This window comes from Trichosurus vulpecula, chromosome 3, assembly GCF_011100635.1.
Source record: "Trichosurus vulpecula isolate mTriVul1 chromosome 3, mTriVul1.pri, whole genome shotgun sequence".
NCBI classification, from domain to species: Eukaryota; Metazoa; Chordata; class Mammalia; order Diprotodontia; family Phalangeridae; genus Trichosurus; species Trichosurus vulpecula.
Genome location: NC_050575.1, coordinates 127,697,616 through 127,720,504, shown reverse-complemented (window position 1 = coordinate 127,720,504; position 22,889 = coordinate 127,697,616). Strand labels below are relative to the sequence as shown.

At 36.2% G+C, this 22,889-nt stretch overlaps 1 protein-coding gene across 4 annotated transcripts in view; it reads left to right on the top strand.

Moving 5' to 3' along the window:
- Positions 1–22,889, top strand: part of DENND1A (DENN domain containing 1A) — a 697,281-nt gene that overhangs the window by 142,221 nt on the left and 532,171 nt on the right. For all 4 annotated transcript variants that reach the window (XM_036750170.1, XM_036750168.1, XM_036750169.1 and 1 more), the window contains exon 3: positions 6,879–6,922. In XM_036750170.1, coding sequence (XP_036606065.1) covers positions 6,879–6,922 — 44 coding nt within the window. The remainder of the gene's footprint in view (positions 1–6,878; positions 6,923–22,889) is intronic.

Genomic DNA, 22,889 nt, shown 5'->3' with positions numbered 1-22,889 from the left:
ATTCCAAAGTCCTTTTTTGTGTTACCTTTGGAGAGGGGCAGTTAGGGTAGATTTTTTTTTTATGATATACAGCCTTAAACATTAAATTCTGTCTTAATGACTGAGACATTATTTTGGTAACTCAAAGATAGTGTTAAATGTGATGGTCTCTGAATTGGTACTTGGCATTTTTTTTTTAAGCCGAGATAAGCCTCTTAATTAGCCACATTTGTAATGTTTCAATTTTAAAGTTACTTTATATGTGGTTTGGTGTGCTTTTAGAATTGTAGGATATCCAAGTTGGAAGGGAACTCAGAAGCCATCTAGTCTGTTACCTGAGCAGTCAGAATTGAAACTCACTTCTTTTAGTGTGTATACGAAATGAAATAGACAGACAACACATACACGAAATTAAGTCTCATTATTATGTGGAATCCACACAAAGAAGAAACTTTGTGTTTCTTCCTATTTAAAATAAACTACTTTGCTTAAATGTAGTTACACGAGTCCTGAGCAAAAACTTGAAGTGATGTATAGATAATGTAGCTACTGAGCTGCAAACTAGACCTCATAAGTATCTACTGAAGCCTTACGTAGCATTTCTGGTGCAAGGAAACAGTGTCTGCCATGTTTTCCAGGAACTTTAAGCCTAAGGCAAAACTTGGGGTTTTTGGAGTTTGTGTAAAATAATTTATAGCACCTACCCAGCAAATCTGGCCCAAATTCTTTTTCTACTAATTAAACATCCTCTGGCAAATTCTAGTATATCTTATAGGTCTAAAAGTACACGTTAGAAGAGTGGCAAATTTGGAATAACATGAAAAAAGAAAAACTAGCCCCTTATCCAAAAAAAATTCTGAATTCTTCCTCAATTTTTGTGCTCTGGAAAACCCAATCTTTTTAGATACAGTAATATTCTTTCTTTTCTTAGGTCAGGTTGGGGTATACAGTCATGTCTTGTGAAAAGGCCCATATTAAATTTGGAAAAAATCCATTATTCCTTGTACTAGCAGAGTGCTTAGGGAGAGGAGTTGTCTTTTCTTTGGGTGACTCTGTTACACTGGAGGTAGTCTGTTGCATCTATAAGGGATGAAGACCGTCAGTTCAAGAATCTAGGGCTACCAGAGGTTCAGTGGTTTATAGATACTCGGGACTTGTTGGCAAGAACTTGCCTATCAAACTTTCAGTTGAAAAGTATTTTCTTGAGAGATCCTGGTATTGATTTTCAAGTCTGCAACTATTTATCATTTAAATAAGAAGTAAGTAGCAGATAGTGACAAGACTAGGGGGAAAATAAGATGGGGAAATATAATCATATCATGTCTAATACAAATTTTATTGTTAATATTTAAAGGATTAATACTTTCATTGATATGATTATGCTATTGATACAGATGGTAACCAAATTTTTTCAGCCAGAGCATGTGATGAATACATTTTCAATAGTAATTTTAATTTTCTAATTGTCTTAGTCATGCCTAATGCTGGTATCATGTTTCAAACTTCATTTCTTCTAATGAGAAAGGATTTCTGTGTATATATTTGTCTTATTTTCCAAACCAGAAACCAGGACATGTGTTCTGACAAAGGATGTTACATTTGCAGAGCCTTGTTAAAAATATGTTTTCTTTTCTGCAAATCAGAACCATCCTAGAAAATCCAGGACATGTAGAATTGAGAATAAACTTTTCCTTGCCACAGTTCCCTGCTAGTAGATCTTTGTAGTGAAAGTTCACTGCTCATGACCATCTATTTTCGATTGGAGAGTATAAATGTGAGGTGGCATTTTGGAAATTAACAATTGTAATAGTGGATAATAGTTTAAGAACTAGAGATATAAATATTAGATCGATGCACAGTTTTCCAGTGTATGTTATTTTCCACATAAAGATATAGAACATTTCATAAAATGGTCCCAGACCATTTAAAACTCAAAGAAATGCAGCTGACGCAATGAAATACATAGAGTACTTGTAAAAACATACAGACACGCAAGTGGATTGCTGCCAGACAGAAAATATAAAGGCGGTTTGCCTAACTGCAGGGTGCTGGGTTTTGTACATGTGCCATGCCCGTGCTGTTAGTACAGAGTATGTTGTGTTGCTTGGGGAAAAGCAGATTGCATTTGGACCTTTTTAGCTTAAGAGTCTTCTGTAGATCTTTAGGTGAAAATTATGGATTAGCGCAAAGTGAAGAAACCATGGAAAATAGGCGTTTTGTGAAAACACCAATGCAACTTGTTTTCCTTTTTGGTGTTAATTTTGTAAAAACTATTGCATAATATTCTTGATTACCAGCTGCCACCAAGTTCTCTTCTATTGCCTCCTTGTGGAGTCAGGGGGCCCAGAGGTTCTCAAAGCTTGCTAATTGAGTAAAAGTTTTAGATCTTCTTTCAGGTCTAGAAGGTTGATTATAGTCTAGGCTCAATTGATGGGCTATGGGTCTCTTGTCAAAGAACCAGTGTAGCTAAATACATAGAGGCTCATTACTAGAATGTTCATCAAGATGTGTTGGATTTTTTTTGATCACAGCAAACTTTTGTAAAGATAGTTTGCAATAGCATAGTGGTCTTGCAATCTGCGTTGGTAAGGGTATACTATGCTGACGCAAATGAATCATGAATTCTAGAAATAATGAAGTGTGAAGTATTGATTGATTGCTATATTGGATATTTGTGGTTAAAAGGAAGAAGCTTTGTTCCTTTAAATTGACCCAATTTATACGTGCCAAAGCACTATTAGGTAGACTTTAAAAAACTAATATTTGTTAAGAGTTTAGGAAAATCAGAGCTGCAAAAGCTTGTAGACTGATTGTAGCACATGATAAATTATTTATTACTTGTCTCTAAGAAATACTGAATCTCCAGTAGAGTAGTCTTAGGAAAGGTAAGTAGATTGATTTAGTAGATTGTGTTGCTATGCTGAAATAAAGCAGGATTTCATGGGGAATCTAGTTCTTATAATCAGTCCTATCGATTTATGCATTCTGGAGTTCAGAAATGTCCATTTACTATTAGTATTTTAAAGTAATTTGATGCTTCCATCCACACAATCACTTTCTCTCTGCTCATTTTATTATTGTTTGTTGTTTAGTTGTTTCAGTTGTACCTGACTCTTCACCTTATTTGGGGTTTTCTTGGCAAAGATACTGGAGTGGTTTGCCATTTCCTTCTCTAGCCCATTTTACAAATGAGGAAACTGAGGCAAACAGGGTTAAGTGCCTTGTCCAGGATCACACAGCTAGTAAGTGTCTAAGAACAAATTTGAACTCGGGAATATGAGTCTTCCTGATTCCAGGCCTGGAGCTATTTCTACTTTGCCATCTTGCCCTCTGTTCATTTAGTGTATGTTTTTTTTAAAAATAATAGAATTTTCTGGTTTATAAACAGACCCTTGAACGTAAAAGGTTAAAGCTGAAAGAAACCATGTGTATTTGCCTGTCAGTCTCCCTCAACTCCATTGCCCCCTCATTGTATCCCCATTAGAACCCAAGCTTCATGAAGGCAGGTACTGCTTTGCTTTTCCTCTTTATTTTTATGACAGCAAGCATAGTGCCCTGTACATAGTAGACATTTAATAATTTTTTAAATAGAATATTAGTAGGTAGAACAAAGAATGTTAGAACTGAAAGAGATGGTAGGATCTAGAACAGACAACATTAGATCAGGAAATCTATAGTAATTACTTATATGTGTTAGTTTAAAAATTTCTAGTTCCTTAGTGTTCTGGTTGGTTAAAGCAACGACTGCAAGTTACATATTTAGCTGACTTTTTACCACCATCTAGAAGAATCAAAGTATTTTTTGAAAAAAAAACTAGTAGCACATTACATATTTGAATGGAAAATGGCTGGGGATATTTGTTATCAAAGGGCTGATAAGAAACAAAGTTTTGCAGGAACAGAGTGAGTGATTTCAAGGAAAAAGAAGAAAGGGTTCTTAATCTTTTTTGTGTCAGGAATCTCTTTGGCAGTCTACTGAAGTCTATGGACCCCTTCTCAGAATAATCATTTAAAATGCTTAAAATATATCAGATCAGAAAAAAACCATTGAAATACAGTTATCAAAATACATATTTTTTTAAAGAAGTTCACAGACTCAGGGTAAAGAACTCCTGCTGTTTGGAGATTTTTCTTTTGGGGCATCAGTTTGTGTTGAATTCAAGTTGTCAGTCATATGTGTTATAGAAATTAGCAATTATTTTTATTCTTTCTCATAGCAGTAATAATATAAACTTCCATTTATATTATGCTTTAAGATTTATGTAGTAGGTAGTACAAGTACGGTGATTCCCATGGATTGATGCAGAAGCAGACATAATGAAGGAAAAGGTCTTGCCTGTGATCTTCTGATTCCAAGCCTGGCACTCCTTTTACTGTACCACATTGCTTGTCAATACATATCACACTTTAGAAGAGCTTTAATAGATGGCAAGGCAGCTCCTTTGCCTGCTAATCCCTGCTTGTGTAGGGCCTTTCCATTCAGTAGGCCGTTTTCATTGCCCTGTAGGCTGCTTTCTGTAGAGATGGAGTAAACTGGTTCCAGTCCTGGAAGATCGCTCTTCCAGAGTTGCAAAAGGTTGTTCCAAGTTGGTACTGATGTCCCAACCAGTTTTGAAAAGTAGTTGGCTCCCGGGTTTTGTGCTTTTCCCACAAACCTTAGTCCTAATGCATTCTGTTAATTGAAGAACAAAAATTTTTCCTTTTTCTAACGTCCTTTTCCCATGCTTGACAATAGTGTGGTGATTACTTTGGGTTCTCTAAGGCTATTCCAGAGGTACGTAAGCTCTAGGTAGATCATACCAAACTGTAAAGTCTTCTAGTAAAAGCTTGGTGATGAATTTAATGTCTGACATCTGGAGACTTGCCTAGCTAAATTGGGAGAGATTCGTTATTGGAAGATGGATGAATTCTTCTGCTCATAGCAAATCATGCTAAGTACCTGCTAAGGTGTGGAGGGATTGCTATTGATCTGTTGGTGGATTGAGCACTAATAATGATGAATTCATGGGTCTTTTTGATTCTTTTTTTTTTTTAACAAACCTTAACCATAGAAAATGATCAAAATTTGGGTAAATATGGATTGGAGAGAGACTAGCATCTGGCAAAAATGCATTCAACACAGCAAACTTATCAATAGAAAGAACAAATAGTTTGAATTTACCAGATGCCTGTTGTATATTTTGCAAAAACAAACTATACTGATGATCGTAATGTCCCTCTGAAAATAAACCAAATCCTTCTTATTTTTGAAAAGTTGGCTGTTTTACTAATCAATAGCAAATGGTATCGTAATAGCTCCTAATTAGAAAGCTGTGGTGTAATGGAAAGACTTAGACTGAATTTAGTCAGAAGACCTGCATTACTTCCTAGTTGTAGGACCCTGGGCAAATCAAGCACCTCCAGAATTTGTCATTTTCTTTTTTTGTCAACTTAGCCAATCTGAGGTGTATGAGCTGGTAGCTCAAAGTTATTTTAATTTGCATTTTTCTAATTATTAGTAAATTAGAGCACTTTTTCATATGACTCTTGATAGCTTGGATTTCTTCCTCTGAAAACTGCCTATTCATGTCCTTTTATCAATTGGGGAAGAAATAAGTTTTTATTAAGCACCTTCTATATTCCAGTCACTGTGCCAAATATTTTATAAATGTTATCTCTTACAATAACCCTGAGAAGTAGGTGGTATACCATCTACAGTTAGGAAACTGAGGCAAACAGAGGTTAAGTGATTTGCCCAGGATCACCCAGATGCTAAGTATCTGAGTCTGGATTTGAACTCAGGACATCCTGATTCCTGATCCAGTACTCTACCTACTGTGTAACTTAGCTGCCTTATTGGGATGTTGTGAGGAAAGTATTTCATAAAACCTAAAGTTCTAGGTAAATGAGGGCTCTCATTTATTGTGAATAGTTCATTTATCTATTGACTTATCGACTGGAAATTGGTTGATCTTGGAAATATGATTTTGTAAATCAAATGAACTTTTATAATTTTATTTGAAATAGAGTATCATGGATACTATTTTCCTCTAGGCTTTTTGAGTGAGGCTAACTGTATCAGACAGAACATGATTTCTTCTTATATTTTACTACTATGTTGTTTATATGGAAAAACCAAACTAGTAATAGGGGCTTTCCTCATCATATTCTGTTCTAAAACGTTTGATGATGGCCAGAGAAGACTTAGACTGTATTCTATAGCATCTTCAGAGTTTTTTTCTAAATATTTGGGAGAGTGTTCATTATAATAGCGTGAGTCTTATCCCCTGTTTTTGAATTAGCCTTGAAAAGGTTTCAGCCCTTTGTGCAGTCCACCCCCACCGCACACCCCCGGCCCCACCTAGTAGTGTGAAAGGAGGTTTTTCCAGCCCACATCTGTAGTTGGGTAATGGAGTCTTCTGATTAAAGTTAAAAAGTCAAAGCAGGTTTGGAAACCATTTTGTGCGTGCGTGTGTGTGTGTGTGTGTGTGTGCGCGTGTGTGTGTGTGTGTGTGTGTGTGTGCGCGTGTGTGTGTGTGTGTGTGAGAGAGAGAGAGAGAGAGAGAGAGAGAGAGAGAGAGAGAATGAGAATGAAATAGATTAATACACACACACACACACACACACACACACAGAACCTTTGTAGCTGGTGAAATTTTTGTATTAGGTAAAAGCCCAAAGTTAACAGTAATGTCAGGTCTTTTTTTTTTTTTTAAATTTCTTTTTCTGTATTTCTGGAGGAGGGTAAAAGGGAGTTCCTTGAAGAGCCCTTCCTTGTGCTTATCAACATAGCAGCCTCATCTGCCCTTCTTGGATCCCCTGCCAGGGTTGCTATCATCTTCTGATCAAATATTAATGTGTGATTCTCTGCCTGCTCACTAATCCAAAGCCAATTAATATTATCTGTCAATTATTTACAGGTCCTGAGGTGCAGAGGCAATTCCCAGAGGACTACAGTGACCAGGTTTGGAATGCGTAATTAATTTTTTTACATGACAAAATTTATTTCAGGGTTGTTCAACACATTATTACCATTTTTTAAAAACCAAAAGTGGTAAGTAGATTTTTAGAAGGAAAGAGGGGCAGTGATTAGGAACTAACAATGAAGAAGCCAAAAATGAACTGGTACCAGGAAATGCTGATACTAGATTTGGGGGATGAATGATGGATGTGTAGTATAGTGGATATGTTGCTAGACGTAAAGTTAAGGGATCTAATTTTGAATGCACTTTCTAGTACGTATTAGCTGGGTTACTCTGGGCAAATCGGCTTACCTTGCCGAGGCTTCTTCATCTGTAGAAAGGGAGCAAGGGAGGAAGAGAATAATCTTCTATGTAGTGCCTCCTATGTGCCATGCACCATGTTAAGTGCTTTGCAAATGTTATCTCATCAAAATAGGGTATATTCTTTAATTTATAACATAGGTATGAAGAAAATACTTTTTTCAAACTTTAAAGTACCATAGAAATGGAAGTTATTGTTATTAATATTTTCATTAGGCACAGAGAAAGGTAAAACATTTAAGGACATTCTACTTTGGAGTATGCTGTGCTTTGCTGTTTACTAGGAAATTCTCATTGGGTTGTTTGTTGTAGGCATCTTAAAAACTGCCTTGTAACATTTCCCAAATTTGAAATAGATTATGAAAAACCAGTAAGCAGCAGTAGAATTGAAATGGGAATACAGATATATGAAGGAAAAATCTTTTAGGAGGTTTTGTGTTGAGGAGAGTTTTAGCTGAGGTGCTGATGAAATCTAAAGGTGTTAGGTTCATTCTTTTAGTAGAATTAGAAAAGCCACTTTCATCAATGAGGTAGCCCTAGCCAATGCAGAATTTCCATTGTTTTTAAGCACGTTCATGGTGCTTTAAAATTTGACCAGGCTATGCATTTGTGGACAGGATTGTAACGTTTTTTGCTTTGATGCAAAGAGGAGCAAGGAAGTCACCAGAGATAGGTTGTTTTTTTTATCTGTTTATGCTTTTAATTTTAATTTTATGACACCATTGCCTGAATCTGTTTAGAAAAGCATCTTTAATTTCATTAATGAAACAACTTCATAAATCTTTTCTCTTTCTCTATTGCCTTGTAAGGCCCTGTTACATGTCTAGTTCTAGCTCTGCCCCTAATTTGTTTTATGTCTTTGTACAAATCATTTTACTTTTCTAAAACCCATTTTCCTCATCTCTTAAATGAAGGAGTGATGTAGACCAGTGGTATCAGACTCAAGTAGAAACTGATGCCACTAAATTGTATATAAGGATCCCTGCGGGCTGCATAGTGACTTGGTTTTAAAATGTAATATTATCTCTATTTTACTGTATTTTTATTTATTTTGTTAAATATTTCCCAGTTACATTTTAATCTGTTTTAGGACACACTCAGGAGTGTTGTGGGCCATATGTTTGACACCTCTGACCTAGACCTTTTAGCTCTACTTGTTTATGTTCTAACATTCTATGTTGTAGTGACCTTTCTAGTATTGTGGACTAATAATCTATTCTTAGGTCCCTCCTAGTGTTAACATTTTTTGGTTCAATACTAAATATGATTCATTGCTAAATATGATGTTACACAACATGTTTCTGAGATATTTCTGTTGACTTCAACAAATATTTTTAAAGCTCTGTGATCTATAAGACATTACTTGGAGCTGGGGATATAGAAATGAAAAAAGTTCATAAGTATAATCGATAGGGAAAAAGTTGGGAAACTAATATTGATAAAATGAGTTGCAGTAACAAATGTAGTTGAACACTAAATATAGTTGAACATTGATGTTGGGGGATAAATCTATCATGTATGATAGGATTATTTTTATTGATATCTGCACGTATGTATATTTGATATACATATGTACAAATATGTGGCATATATGTGCATGCACACATATACACACACATACCTTCATGAAAAAGGCATAATTTGACCAATATTATAGCTAAACCACTGGTATTAGGTAGTTCTATTAAGATGGGAATTTATTGTACTGGCATAACATTATTGTGACTAGCATCATTTTGTTATAAGGTTAATACAGTAAGACCAACCTCTATTGTACCAACCCAAGATCTCAGTACAAAATCATTTACTGGTCATCCATCTGTAATATTTATGAAACATTATTCCTTTGAAATTAACAGTCCTTTGTAGTGATTCTTTCTTTCATGACTTTTTTTTTTTAGAGGAACCGGTTACTAATATGAGGTAGAGTATATTTATGTAAGAATCCTAGAGGGAAAACAAACAAACTGTCAGTCTAGTGTATCCACGATTCAGTAGAATTAAAACATTTGTGTTCCGAGTTCTCCTTACCTCCTTCAGTCTCCCAAACATTCCCAAACCAGATCCTTTTTTTTTTTTTTTGGTAGTTCAGAGGCAGCACTGTGCTGTGGAAGGTGCATTGGATTTAAGAAGACCTGGATTTGAGTCCTTGGTCTACCACTTAGGAGCTGTATGACCTTTTAGAAAATCACTTGACCTCTCTGGGTCTCAGTTTTCTTATCTGTAAAATGAGGCTTGTAGTACTTGCACTCCCTTTCTCCCAGAGATGTTATAAAGTACTGTATTAGCTGTTAGGCTTGTACATACCACAGGCACACATGTTTGTGTGTGTATGTGTTTGTATAGATGCATACATTCATACATGCAGAGAGAGGGAGAGAAAGTGAGAGAGAGAGAACAATTTTAAGCTCCCTCTGAGCCATAAGATCTTATTAGATTTTTATGAGAATATCTCAATTTTTTTCTTTAAACTGTCAAAACAGCACAAAAAAATTTAAAGCAATATTAAGAGTTGAATGTGAACTTTCAGTTATCAGAGTATTGTTTACTCTGTGTGTGTGTGTGTGTGTGTGTATAAGTTAAACTTTCTGTGATCTAGTAGTCCAAGTAATGAAGAAAATTGCGGTAGGTTGAAAATAGTTGAAACCTGGAAGAATTTCTTTTGACTTTCTGTCATGTCAGATTGTAACATTTTTGCTTTAAAGTTCTATAAAAAACTTATGGTTTATATTTGAACAGCATTGAACATCCTCAATACAAATCTTGGCATAGACGTTGAGTATAACACAATGACTCTTCATTTGTCCTTTGAATTATCCAAGGTAACTAGCCTTTTTTGTCTTAGATGCTAATACTCAGAATAGACACCATTTATATAGTGCTTTGAAGTATATAACAACCCTCTGAGGTAACAGTATTAGTACCCCCATTTCACAGAGAAGAATCTGAGGATCAGAAGGGAAATGATTTACCCAAGATTACCCAGTTTATGTTTTTTACCCACATTTAGAGTCCATGTCTTCTTATTCCCAGTCCAGTGCTTTTTCCATCACACTACACTTCCTCTCAATAGCATATGCTTGTTGGGATCCAGCTTATCCTTATAGTCATAGCCCTTAAGTCTTGAATATAATTGGAAGCATTGTAGGGAACACCCGTTGGAGGATACAAGCTTGACTTATTTAGAAGGTGTTCTTTTTTATTTTTTTTTGACATTTTTAAAAGTCATTACTAGGTTAGAATTTAGAAAATGACTTATGGAGCATACTTTTCCCATTGATGCAGGCACGTGTAAGTTATGATACCATTAAAGAAAGTTTGACTTGGTTTTAGGAAGGAAACTTCTGAGTACACAGATATTTCTTCTTTTTTTTTTTCCTTTGTGGGGTAAGCTATGTCTACTGGCAAATGGGTAAACAAATTGAAATCTAATAGGAAATTTACATTTCTTAGGTGCCTATTTTTATTTGGTTCTTAGAGCTACAGCAGTTCAGAACTAGAGTGCTCTTTAGAGTATAATGTGTTAATGCTAAAAGGTACCTTTAAACATAGAATGTTAGAATATTGAATTTTAGCCCTGGAAATGATTTTAGAATGTAGAATTTTAGAATAGGAATTGCTGTTTGGATGTAGAATGCTAGAGTAGGAAGAAACTTTAAATATCATTATAACATCATTTGATTTTACAAATGAAGAAATTGAGGCTCAGAGAAAGGAAGGGACTTGCTCATGGTCCCATATCATGTAAAGTGGCAGAGCCTGGAATAAAGTCAAGGCTCTCTGTCTCATGATTTATTCACTGTGTCATGCAACCAATCAATGGTTCCCTGACCAAGTAAATTTAATTTTTTTTCTCTTTATCAAGAGATGCTTCAGAGGCAAATATTTCTGCCCCTTTGTGAACTATTATAATAACACAATTCTAAGATGTTTCTATTTACATATAGTGCTCACGTTCTCAACATACAGTATTTCTTGTATTCAAACATTTATGATCAAGTCCATAAGGAATAGTTGAGCTAAATCAACACAAAGTAAAGCACTTATTACTACAAAAAAAAATTCCCCTCCTGTTTCCCCTTCATTCGTCTAAACTCTCAGGGCTTGTTTTTACATACAGTATATTTCCCATGTACCAGCACATCTGATCAGAGACGCTTGCTGCTGCTAGATGTTTTATTCCGTGTGTTCTTTGTACCTTACAGTAAAAGAATCTGTCACAAATTATTGTGGCCTACTGCTTTAGAAACCAAGAAAAAAGGAGGTTAGATTGACATCTGTGACTGAATAATGATGACCAGCCTTTTGGCTCCCCTTGAGCCGCAAAGCTAGCATTGCCTTTAGAGTGGGAAAAGAGGCAAGAAGAAAGAGGAGGGATAAAAGAGAGTTACAAATCTGTGGTCCTGGAGATGTATTACTGTTGGACCAGTTATCTGCGTGGTATGATAATCCATTTTGATCTTCTCTGTCTTAATTGTCTGTTAAAGACAAAACGGGCGGGAAAAGTTCATCAGTTTCATCTTTGTGTCTCTCGTTTAGAGGAAGAATAAATGACCCATCAGTATAGAAGAAACCTTTCTTTCTGACACGGAAGTAATGCAGACCCAACACGTTTTATTAAAATATTTCTCCCTCATTATTTCAGCCTTCTCAGCTATGATAGATCTTCCTGTTTCATAAAAAATGTAATCTGAAATGTAAATAAGGGTCTTGATAGTGTGGAAGTAATGAGGAGCTGAAACCACATTTTAGGAATCGTGATTGTAATTACTGACAAAGTAAATTCTCTGTCTTGATTCCCCCTCCACAATTGCTGCCTCCCTCCCCCCCTACAAGTTGTCTGTGACACCCTCCGACCACAGTGACATCTGTGCTTTAAAACCATTAAATCACTGTAACTCAGTATTTCATATTGAATCTCAGAAGTTTCCTATCTTTGGGATTGTTGTTAAAGCTTCAATAATTTCTTAACGACACACAGAGCTTGTTTATGTGTACATTTTTGTGTGTCCTTTAGAGTAAAAGTGAGGTCTTTTCAGAGTTTGTTTTTATCCGTTTGTTTTTGTTTACTATATAACTGGTTTAAAAGACAAAATGACAGTGATAGTATCCTGGTTTGCAAAAGACATTTTCCGAAACAAAAAGCCCATCTCTCTGAAATTTGATCAATTAATATCCCAAATAATTCAATTGAATCAAACATAATTCTAAGATGTTAGAGTTTGCAGGAACCTTAGAACATGGAATGTTAAATCATAATAACAATAACTCATACTTTATAATTCTTTCAGAAGTATAAAGCACTTTTCTCACCACAACTGTGGGAGGTAGGGTAGTGGCAAGTATTATTTTCTCCATTTAACAGTGAGGAAACTGAGACTTAGAGAGGTGAAGTCAATTGCCTGCAGCTATACAGCAAAAAAAAAAATTGGAACTTGATATTAAAACTCTTATCTTCTGACCCTAAGGCCAGTGCTCTTTCTGTTATTGTCAGAATCCTTATCAGCAGAGCATTATGATTTCAGGCTCTTTTCCCTCTTTGCACAGGACATAGAATGCTAAGTTTGGAAAGATTAGTATAGTATAGATTGTTAGATCATAGAACAGTAGAATGTAAGCCTCTTGAGGACAATCACAGTTTTTCTTTTCATTTTTGTATCCCCGGTACCTGGCATGGTACTCTGCACATACTTGATATTTGATAATGTTTGTTGAATTGAACAAAATATGAAAACTTTAAGAGATCTTTAACATAAACTGTTAGACTTAAGCTGTTAGAACTTTAGAAGGTTGCCTCTTAGAACTGAAAGGTATATTAGAATGCAGAGTGTTAGAGCCTGAAGGGACTTAGGTCCTAGATTGCTATAATGTGAACCTTTACAGCTAGAAGATGCCTAAGAACATAAAATGTTAAAACACAGGATATTTGGGCTGAAAAGTTTCCTTAGTGATCAAGGATTACATGGGTTTTAAGGATTAGACCAGTTATTTGTTACACATATTGGAACTTGTAGTTATTTTATGTTTTTAGATTTTCAACAGATTTCTGACCTTACGTGATAGTCATTCATAATATAATTCAAAAGAACTGCCCTTGTAGGAATTTTGTCTTAAGAAAGTGTAGAAGGCATAACAATCTTATATAACTCCTCTTTCTTGATAAGCTTTCTAAGAAAATATCAATATGTTAATGCATTTAAAATCAAGTAGTCTTTCCTATTGAAAATTGACTTGTAATTAATTGATAGGATCTGTAATAACTATTAGGTTTACTGCATTCATTCATAATTACAAAAATAATTAGTAGAACTTTACTCATGATTAGTGTTCCTTTAATGAATGCTAATTGAATTAAGAGAGAGATGGGATGCTTAAAATTACACGTTAGGAAATTAGTTAGGCCATACTCAACAAAACTCCATCTTTGGTGGTAGGATAGTATACAGATTTCAGGTCTATTATTTCTTTTTAAATGTAGTCCCCAGTAATTATAGTGCTTGGCACATAGTTGTTTGGAACAAAGATATACTAGTAACCCATCTGGGGGATGGTTTCTATAAATAGCCTTGTAATAGGCATTTAGACATAACATTTTAACAGATATTAGTTATAAAGCTATTATATCCTATACTAAAACATCAGTAATTAATAATTTGGTCCTACACAGTTGTACTTTTTACAGCTTGTTTGTTCTGAGAGCAAAGATGGGAATTGGGTATGGTTGAAGCTCCCTTTGTGATGAGTAAGTCTCTAGTTGGATGCAACATTGCTTGTGTCTCACAGCCCTTTACAAAGGAACTGAGCTCTGTTCTTCTGCTGTTGGTTATGTATATTTCCACTTTGACTTGCAGGTAATTTTTCTTTCCACTGGCACTGAAACAGAGGTTATAATGAAACCAACCATCTATAAGCATTTATAGAAACTATAAAAATTTTATGGAAATCTTTATATAGAAACTAACAGTGTTTCTCATATACAAGCAATGTAGAAACATGGTGCATTGGGAAAAATAACAAATAAAAAAGTACCTTTTCTTCATGGTGTTATATGGTCTATGTGATTTTGGAATTTCAGGCTGGCCAGTTAGGCAAATTATGAAAATGTATATCATCTACATACCAAAAGAACACCAAATACATAGCTTAGCATGGGCTAATTGTGATAGAAATTGGCATCTTGGGGTTGGGTTAATTGCTTAAATATGAAGTTTTTCGTCTGCTCAATCCAGGTATACTTCTTTGTCTTGTAATTACTCCAGAAAGTGGATAGGAAAATCTGATTAAAGAGTAGCAGTGATAGTTTTTCAAAGCATTTTCTTGCTTTGTTTTGTTTTTGTGAAAAGATATAGGAAAATGTGATTGTCTTGTTATCTAAAAACAATTTAGATAAGACAAAAGGTAAACCTTGCCAGTTGCAACTGAATCTGTATACAGCTTCCCTGAAGAAGTTATTCAATAAATGATACTAATAATTACAATTGCTTCTATTTCTCTAGTGCTTTAACTTTTGCAAAATGTTTTCCTTACAACACTCCTATAAGGTTAGTAGTATACGTTTTATTATTCCCATTTTAATACAAAAGAACTAAGACTAAGAGAAGTTAATCTCAGTTACTTAAAAAAGTTAAATGCACAGTGTTATAAAATTATATGTCACTTAGCCATAAGCATTTATTAAGCACCTACTATTGGCTAACCATTGTATTAAGGGCTGGGAATACAAAGAAAGGCAAAGGACAGGACCTGCTTGTACAATGAACTGCCATTGAAAGAACCCACATGCAATACCGCAGAGGAAAATGTAAGCAAGTGATAACATTTGGTCAAATTCAAAAGGATGAGGGTAGGAGAAGGCTGTCTGTGTGTATCCCAAAAGGCAGGCATCATGAAGAGCAGACACAAAAGAGGGAAGAAGAGGAATAGCAGTAGAGAGACCCAGAAACTTCAAGTTCAGTTTGCATACACGCTGCACTGAGCTCTGTCTAAATTGGACCCCATCTAAGAGGATTTAATCATTGCCCTAATCAAGAGAGCCATCGCATGAAGCAGTTTCATTTAAGATTCTTGGCTGTATGTGGAGGGTTGTCTGATCCCAGGACCTTGGGCACTATGTCACAGTGACACATCAGTACGCTTACAGTCCTGCAGTCTCTCCAGTGGCTCTAAGTGTACAGGAGAGGATAGTGCCATGGATGAGTAGTGAGCACTAGACTCGGTGCTAGGAAGCCTTAGCCCAGATCCTACTCTTCTGGGCACTGGCTGTGAGACCTTGGGCAAGTTCTCTGCTTAGGGCCTCAGTTTTTTTTTTTAACCTGTAAAATAGGGATAATAAAATGCTGCCTACTCACAGGTTATTATGAAGAATATACTTTTTAGACTATAAAGCACTATACAAGTGGTAACTGTTATGTTAATATTAATATGATCAGTATTTTCATCAGTTAGCCTATAACCTGTGTAATGTGTAGCTAATATAGGCTTTTATCATGTATATAACAGCAGTAATGATAATAATAAATAATGATGTCGTGGTGCTTCCGTAAATCACATTTTCTATTAAAATTGCTTCAGGCCTTATCGGAAGTAACTAGATAAGAAGCAGTGTAGCATATGGCCCTGGAACCAGGAAGACCTGGGTTCAAATCCAGCCTCTAACATTGGCTGCATGACCCTGGGCAAGTGTTTTAGATAGCTCTCTAAGATTAAGTTCCAGAGGTATTGGTAGAGAGACTTTCCTCCCCTATGAGTTCTTTTGTTTTAGTGAAATCACAGGTTCAGTCCCTATCCTAACTAGATATTATTAATATTTGCTCTTATATAATCATGTCATTATTTTTTTTTTTCCTTTTCTTCCATGAAAACTTGAAAACCGGTTCTCTAATAGTTATCACAGGCCTTGGTAATTTGATGGAGTTAGACTTTCAGGTGGAACTAATTTTTTTCTCCTACATGTGTAGTAGAAAGTAGAAGTCCCAATCTCTGTGGCTCCCAAACCTCTGAGGTAGTCTTTGGTAAATAACAACAAAGGACTTTCTTCTTAATGAAGTTTCATCCGGTGGAGCTTTCAGTAGCTAAGATTGCCCAGGCGTGTGGTCATTTAGGCGTTCAGCTGAGGCTGGTGGGGATAGAGGTGCCTGTACTTTTCTCAAAGCCTCATTGGTAAAGTACTGATGTGTGTGGAAATTCCATTTTGGAGTTGGAACTGCTTGAGGAACTGGTCTGTAGAGCCGTAAAGAAGAAGCAGTGGTAGAAACTGGACAGTTCATCAAGAAGGAAGGAATTCTGGGTCTCTTGCTAGCTCCTTGTATATCCTTCTGCACTTCACCTTTCTTGGCCTCAGTTTTCTAACCTGTAAAAAGATGTGCTGAGATCCCTTCTAGGCATGAAAAGTTTACTCTAAAGTCTCTGAGCCAAACACATGTTCTAAGGTCCATTCTAGTTCTCAGAATTGATATTCTTTGGTTCTTTCTAGCTTTGAAACTCTTCAAGTCTGCTTCAAGTTTTTCCTGCATTATTTGGTGTGTTATTTAGTTGCTTTGTCAGTGCTTCTAAGAACCTGTCCGTTTTTCTGATAGACAGTAGGTTTATGCTTCTAAAATTCCTTGCAGTATAAATCAATAGCAATCTTAGCTCCATTTCTCTAGTGGTTTGCAACTTAAGAAGTACTTGCCACAAAATCCTGCTAAGTATGCAAATGGTATTATGGCTATTATAGAGGAGGAAAAGTTTGCCCACATGTTGAGTCAGAAAGTAGGATTTGAGCCTAGGTTTCCTGTTCTTTTCATTGGTCTCAGAGTTTTCATTTAGTAGAATATTTCTAGTTTAACTATTTCTGATAATCATCTCTTAATTCCTGTGACTCAATTTTTCTTTTACTTTTGAAGAGTTTTTGTTTGGAATAGAGATTTGACTATTGTGTTTGACTGTAGAGGGCAGAACCATGTTAGAAACCAGATTTCCTGATTCCCAGCTCAGTTTAAATACACATATACCAGGATGTATCTGAATTCATTGGACTCTAAGGGGATTTAATCATTGTATTGTCAAGGGATCCATCTTAGTAGGCAATTTAATTTCTAAGGGGTATAAGATGGTGTAGCACTGAATGATTTCTAGGATAGTATTATAGAGTTGTTTAAATATCCCCATCAAGAAGTCATTCAGCTTTTCCTTAAAGGTCGTCAGTGATAAGGAATTTGCAGCTTGGCATTTTGCCCTATGACTGTTGGCAAGTCATTTTTTCTTTTGAGGTTTGATTTCTTCATTTTTTTTTAAAGGTTAAAAATGCGTGTATTATTTGTCTCATGAGGTTGCAATGAAGATTAAGTGAAATAACATGTGCAAAACACTTTAAATTGTAGCTACTTCTTTTATTACCATTTACAAATAAAGTGACCTGAGTGCTCAAAGATTAGTAAAGTGTCAGAGTCAAGATTCATATGCAGGTCTTCTAACTCTGAATCTAGTGTTCTTTCCATTATTATCACTAATGTAAAATGGTAATCCCTGTATCTATTTAGCTTTGTATTAGGACCATATAAAGCTGTGATTTCTTCCTAAGTGATTTCACAGACCTCAGAAAGATTTCTGGACAATTGTTACTTGATAAATCCACTTAATACTCTTCCTTTGTCTGTGGGTTTTACACGTACACACACACACACACACACACACACACTCACACATGGGTCATAAGTGTCAGAAAATATTGATTAATGTGTTCATTGGGGGACACTACATTTTAGGAAGGACTTTGACAAGCTAGAGGATGCTCATAGCGAGGCCACCTGGATGAGTGATGTCTTTAAGTATAACATTTCTTTCTCCTTGCTGAATTTTATCTTCTTCCTCTTCCTCTACTTTGTCTTAAGAAATACCTTGGGGGCACCTCTTTATGTGCTTATACAACCATTTATTATATAACATGAGGATTGGTTGGAGGAACTAGGAATATTTAGGCTATAAAAGAGAAGAATTATGGAAACATAACATCTCTAAACATTTGAAAGGTGGTCTTGGTCATTCTGTTTGGCCCAGATGGCAGAACTCAGAGCATTTGGTGGAAATTGTAGAAAGGGAGATTTAGGTTCAATATAAGGAAAAATCTTCTTGTATTTATTTGGTTTATATTTTGTGTACACACACACACACACACATACACACACACACACATACACACATACACACACACATACATTTTGTTTCTTTTTCTAGGAGGTAAACTCCTTGGCCTGAGAGGCTATTTCAGTTTTGTGTTTGAATTTTAAGTGTCTAACAGAGGGACTGGCATATAGTAGGTGCTTAGCAAATCTTGCTTATCAAATCAATATATTTTCTGTCATTTATATCATTAGACTCTATGTCCAAAAATGGGATCACTGGATCAAAGAATACAAGCAGTTTAGTGAGCTGGGTTTTTTGGGGGGCTATGTAATTTTCAATTGAATTCCATAATGATTGCCCTAATTAATAGCTCCACCAACACTGTATTAGTGTGATTTTTTTTTTCTTACAGGTTTTCTAACATTGCCTATTTCTTCTTTTGTCAGCTTTGCTAATTTCATGAGTATGAGGTAATCAAATTTATCATTCCAAAGAAAGAATACCTATAATGGTCATGCATCATTGAATTTGAGACTTTGCATCTATAAAAATTTAGAAATTTAGTTATAGGTCCTGTTGTTCCTATAACTTAGTCAAGTCAGTCATTAAGCATTTATTAAGTGCCTGCTGTGTGCCAGATACTGTGCTAAGTACAAGGGATACAAACAAAGGAAAAAGACAGTCCCTACTCTCAAGGAATTCATTAATTGAGCCCCTTAGACAATGGTATGTGGGATAGGATATGCAAACAATACAACTTTGTGTTGTCCTACAAACATGTAGGATAAATTGGAGATAACCAGTAGATTGAAGGCATTTGCATTAAAGGGTGTTATGAAAAGTTTCTCATGGAAAATGAGATTTTAGCTGAGACTTGAAGGAAACCAGGGAAGGTATAGATATGGAGGGACGGTATTCCAAACATGGATGAATGGATGTGAAAATGCCCAGAACTGAGAGATGCAGTGTCTTGTTCAAGGAATAGCAAGGATATCTATGTCACTGGATCACCAAATACGTTGGAGTGGGGAGGAGTAGAAAGTATGAGAAGCCTGGAAAGGTATAGGAGGGGGCTAAATTGTGAAGCTCTTTAAATACCAAACAAGATTTTATGTATGATCCTGGAGGAGAAAGAGAACCACTGGAGTTCATTGAATAGGGGAGTGACATGGTCACATCTGTGCTTTGGGGAGATTAATTTGACAATTGAATGGATTGGAGTAGAGGGAGATTTCAGGCTATTGGCAATGTTCTAAGAATGATGTGATGAGAGCCTGTACCATGGTGGTGATGGCATCATTGGATAGACAGGGGTATTTATGAAAGATATTAGGAAGGTAAAGTTTACAGGCCTTGGCAGTAGAGCGAATGTGGGAGGTTAGAGAGAATGAGGAATTGAGGATGACATCTGAGGGTTAATCCTGGGGGACTGGGAGGATGGTGATACCTTTGACTAATAGAGAAGTTGGGAGGGGGGAATGGTCAAGGGGAAAAGATAATCATGGGTTCCTGGGGACATCATGTTTGTTTTACTCTTTTAACTTTAATTTCTTTGGTTCTGTACTGCAGAGTTAAATTTCTTCTGGTTACCATAACTTTAAACTGATCTTGTGTGTTCAGTTACATCCTGGACTTGGAGTCTGGAAAAGCTGTGTCGTTTCCCATCTCAGACATTTACTGGTTATGTCTGAGCACAGTCATTAAACCTTTGTCTCAACTTGCTCATCTGTACAATGTAGGGGCTGCACTTTGTAGCTGCTAATGTCCTGTCCACTCTTAATGTGTGCTCATAGAATCCTATAATACAGTATGAGACATTTTTTTGTACAGGTAGGAACAGTGTTCTATGTAGAGAGAACCTGGGAGATATCACATTGGTCCAGATGTAAACTTCACTCCTCCTATACCCCTCATCTGGCTTGTACAAAACCTATACTCTCCTTACAATTATTCTCTTAATAAGAGAACAGTGACAAATGTTATAGAGAGGGAGAGGACAGTGATAGTAAATATGTAAAATATCTTTATTTGTATTAAGGGAAATATTTTAAAAACATTTCATAGTAAATTTATTTGGGTTTTATGTTAATTTCATCTAAATACCTTTTTTTGTATACCTCTGGTCTAAAGTATTCCTCTGATGTTTCATCATGGAATGAAAGTGATTCTGAGTTCTTGAAAGTCTTGGAGTGCTGCAGCCTGTGTGTCGATTCTCCTTTATAATGCAATAGATACATAAACTCAGGGTTGAAGACCTGTCATGCATGCTGCAGTGTTTGTCATGGTTTCCCAACATTAGTGTGCATGGCAGATGAGGCAGGTACAATAATATCATTGACCTATTAAAGAAAAATGTTGAGCTTACCAACCAATATTTTGGACTGCAAGAATACCATGTTGGCTTACCCAGAGTTTGTCATGTCACAAAAGGCAGGCTTTAGTGAATTTAGCTAACCAGTGAAACTGGAAGAGTTCTGTTGCTTAAACCAGAACTTGAGCAGGCTTATGTGTCTCCAAAGAACAGGCCTCTATGGTTCTACTTTAATTCTTATTCCATTTGTCTATGTTGCATAGCCATGACTAGGAACTGTACACGTTCCTTGAATTTCTATCTGTACCATCCAGCTTAGTCAACCCCTTAAGGCCACAAGTCTAGGGAGAATGGGGGGGGGGAATGTTCATAATACCATATAATTCATGAATGTGGAAGCAATGTATTATTAGCCTGAAAAGGTGGATTGAAGTCAGGTTATGGAAGACTTTAAAGGCCAGAGGAATTCATTCTAGAGATTATAAGAAGCCACTGCTGTTTATTGAGCACGAGAGTAATTTGGTTACACATATTTTAGGAATACCCCTTTGGCAGCTATGTGAAGGTTGGATTGGAGAGGGCAGAGACTAGAGCAGGGAGACCAATTAAGAAACTATAGTATTTGTCCAGGTGAGAGATGAGGAAAGTCTGAAAAATTGTAATCAATAATATGCTTCAGATAAGTTAAGGCGGATAAGGCTTGAGAAAAAGACCACTGGATTTGAATATTAAGAGGTCATTGTTAACATTGGAGAGGGCATTTTCAGTTGACTCATGAGGTAGAAAACCAAATTGCCAGGAGCTCAGGAGTGAGAGGAGAGGAAGTGAACATTAAGAGATAGACAACTTTTCCCAAGAGTTTGGTTGTGAAAGGAAGAGAAGTTGAGGTTGATAGATTGGGAAGAAGTGGAAAGGTTACATGAGGGTTTTTTTTTTTTTTTGAGGATGGAGAGCATTCAGGCAGTAGTGAATGAGTACTAGATAGGGAAAGATTGAACATTATTTAGAAAGGGGATGATTTCAGAATCAGTCTGCTACGTAAGACAGAAGGGGGTGGATTTAAGGGTATAAGTAAACAGTTTGGCCTTAGAGAGGAGAAGAGCCATCTCTTCATCAGAGATGAATTAAGGAGTAGAGAATGGGGGGATGATGTCAAGTAGTCTTGATCTCTATAAAAGGTGAAAAGAAACAGCTCTTAATGAATGGTTTCAGTTTTCTCAGTAAAGTTTGAAGCCAGTTCCTCTGTTGAGATGGTGGTGGCAACCTTGAGAAGAAAAGAAGAGGTTTAGAATAGTGATTAGTACTGTAGAGAATCATTTGGGAAGGAATACAAGGGTTGCCTTGCTGCAGTGAATGCCCAGTTGAGATTAGAAAACAAAATTGTAGTGGACCCAGGAAATGTATTCTGGGGCTTCTTCATATACTATTTAGCAGCTTTGGAATAGGACAAGAAGATGGAGATGATAGGGAGTAATCCAGGGTTTTGGTTTGGCAAGGATAGAATAGGGCAGTGGCATAAATGGGCAAGGAATTTAAGAGCAGAGGAAGGTGTCATGTTGAGTGGGCTTACTATAAGAGCGAGATTGGAAAAGGATGAAAGTGAAGTCAGAGTAGGGATGAGAACCTGGATAAATATTGAGGGGTGGAGGGACAGGAAGTCTCAGTGAAGATGAAGAATTGTTGGAAGAGTGAGGCATAGGGAGATGGAATAATGTTATTATCAAATAAAGGAATTTCAGAGTTCTTGATCATGAAAGTATAACACTTGTGGGTGATAGCAGCATTTTAAAGGTGTGACCTTCCCTGTATATGACTGAAGTGAAACAAAGGAGTAGGCATGTGAGTTGAGGTTGAGGAAGTAGAGAGCCAGGATGCTAGAAGAGACTCCTAAAATAAATGTAGGGACTGAGGTGGAGAAATAGTATAGGTAAGAGTGAGGCCAAGACAGTTAGGGATTAGAAGGTTTTCACTTAATAGCTGGGAATTCTATCACAGGGATTGAAAAGGAGTAAGAGGTAGGAATTGCAATTCCATACCTCTTACCTGGAGTTCCCTCAGTGATTCCTGTGAAAGATAGAGAGTGGACTACTTATCTTTCAAATTGTAGGGAAGAAGAAAAATGGGGATTAGTATTAGTGAATCTGTACATTAGGTTGATTGGGTGGCCAGGTGACTCAATGGATAGGGCACTGGCCTGGAGTCAGGAGAACCTGAGTTCAAATCTAGCCTCAGAT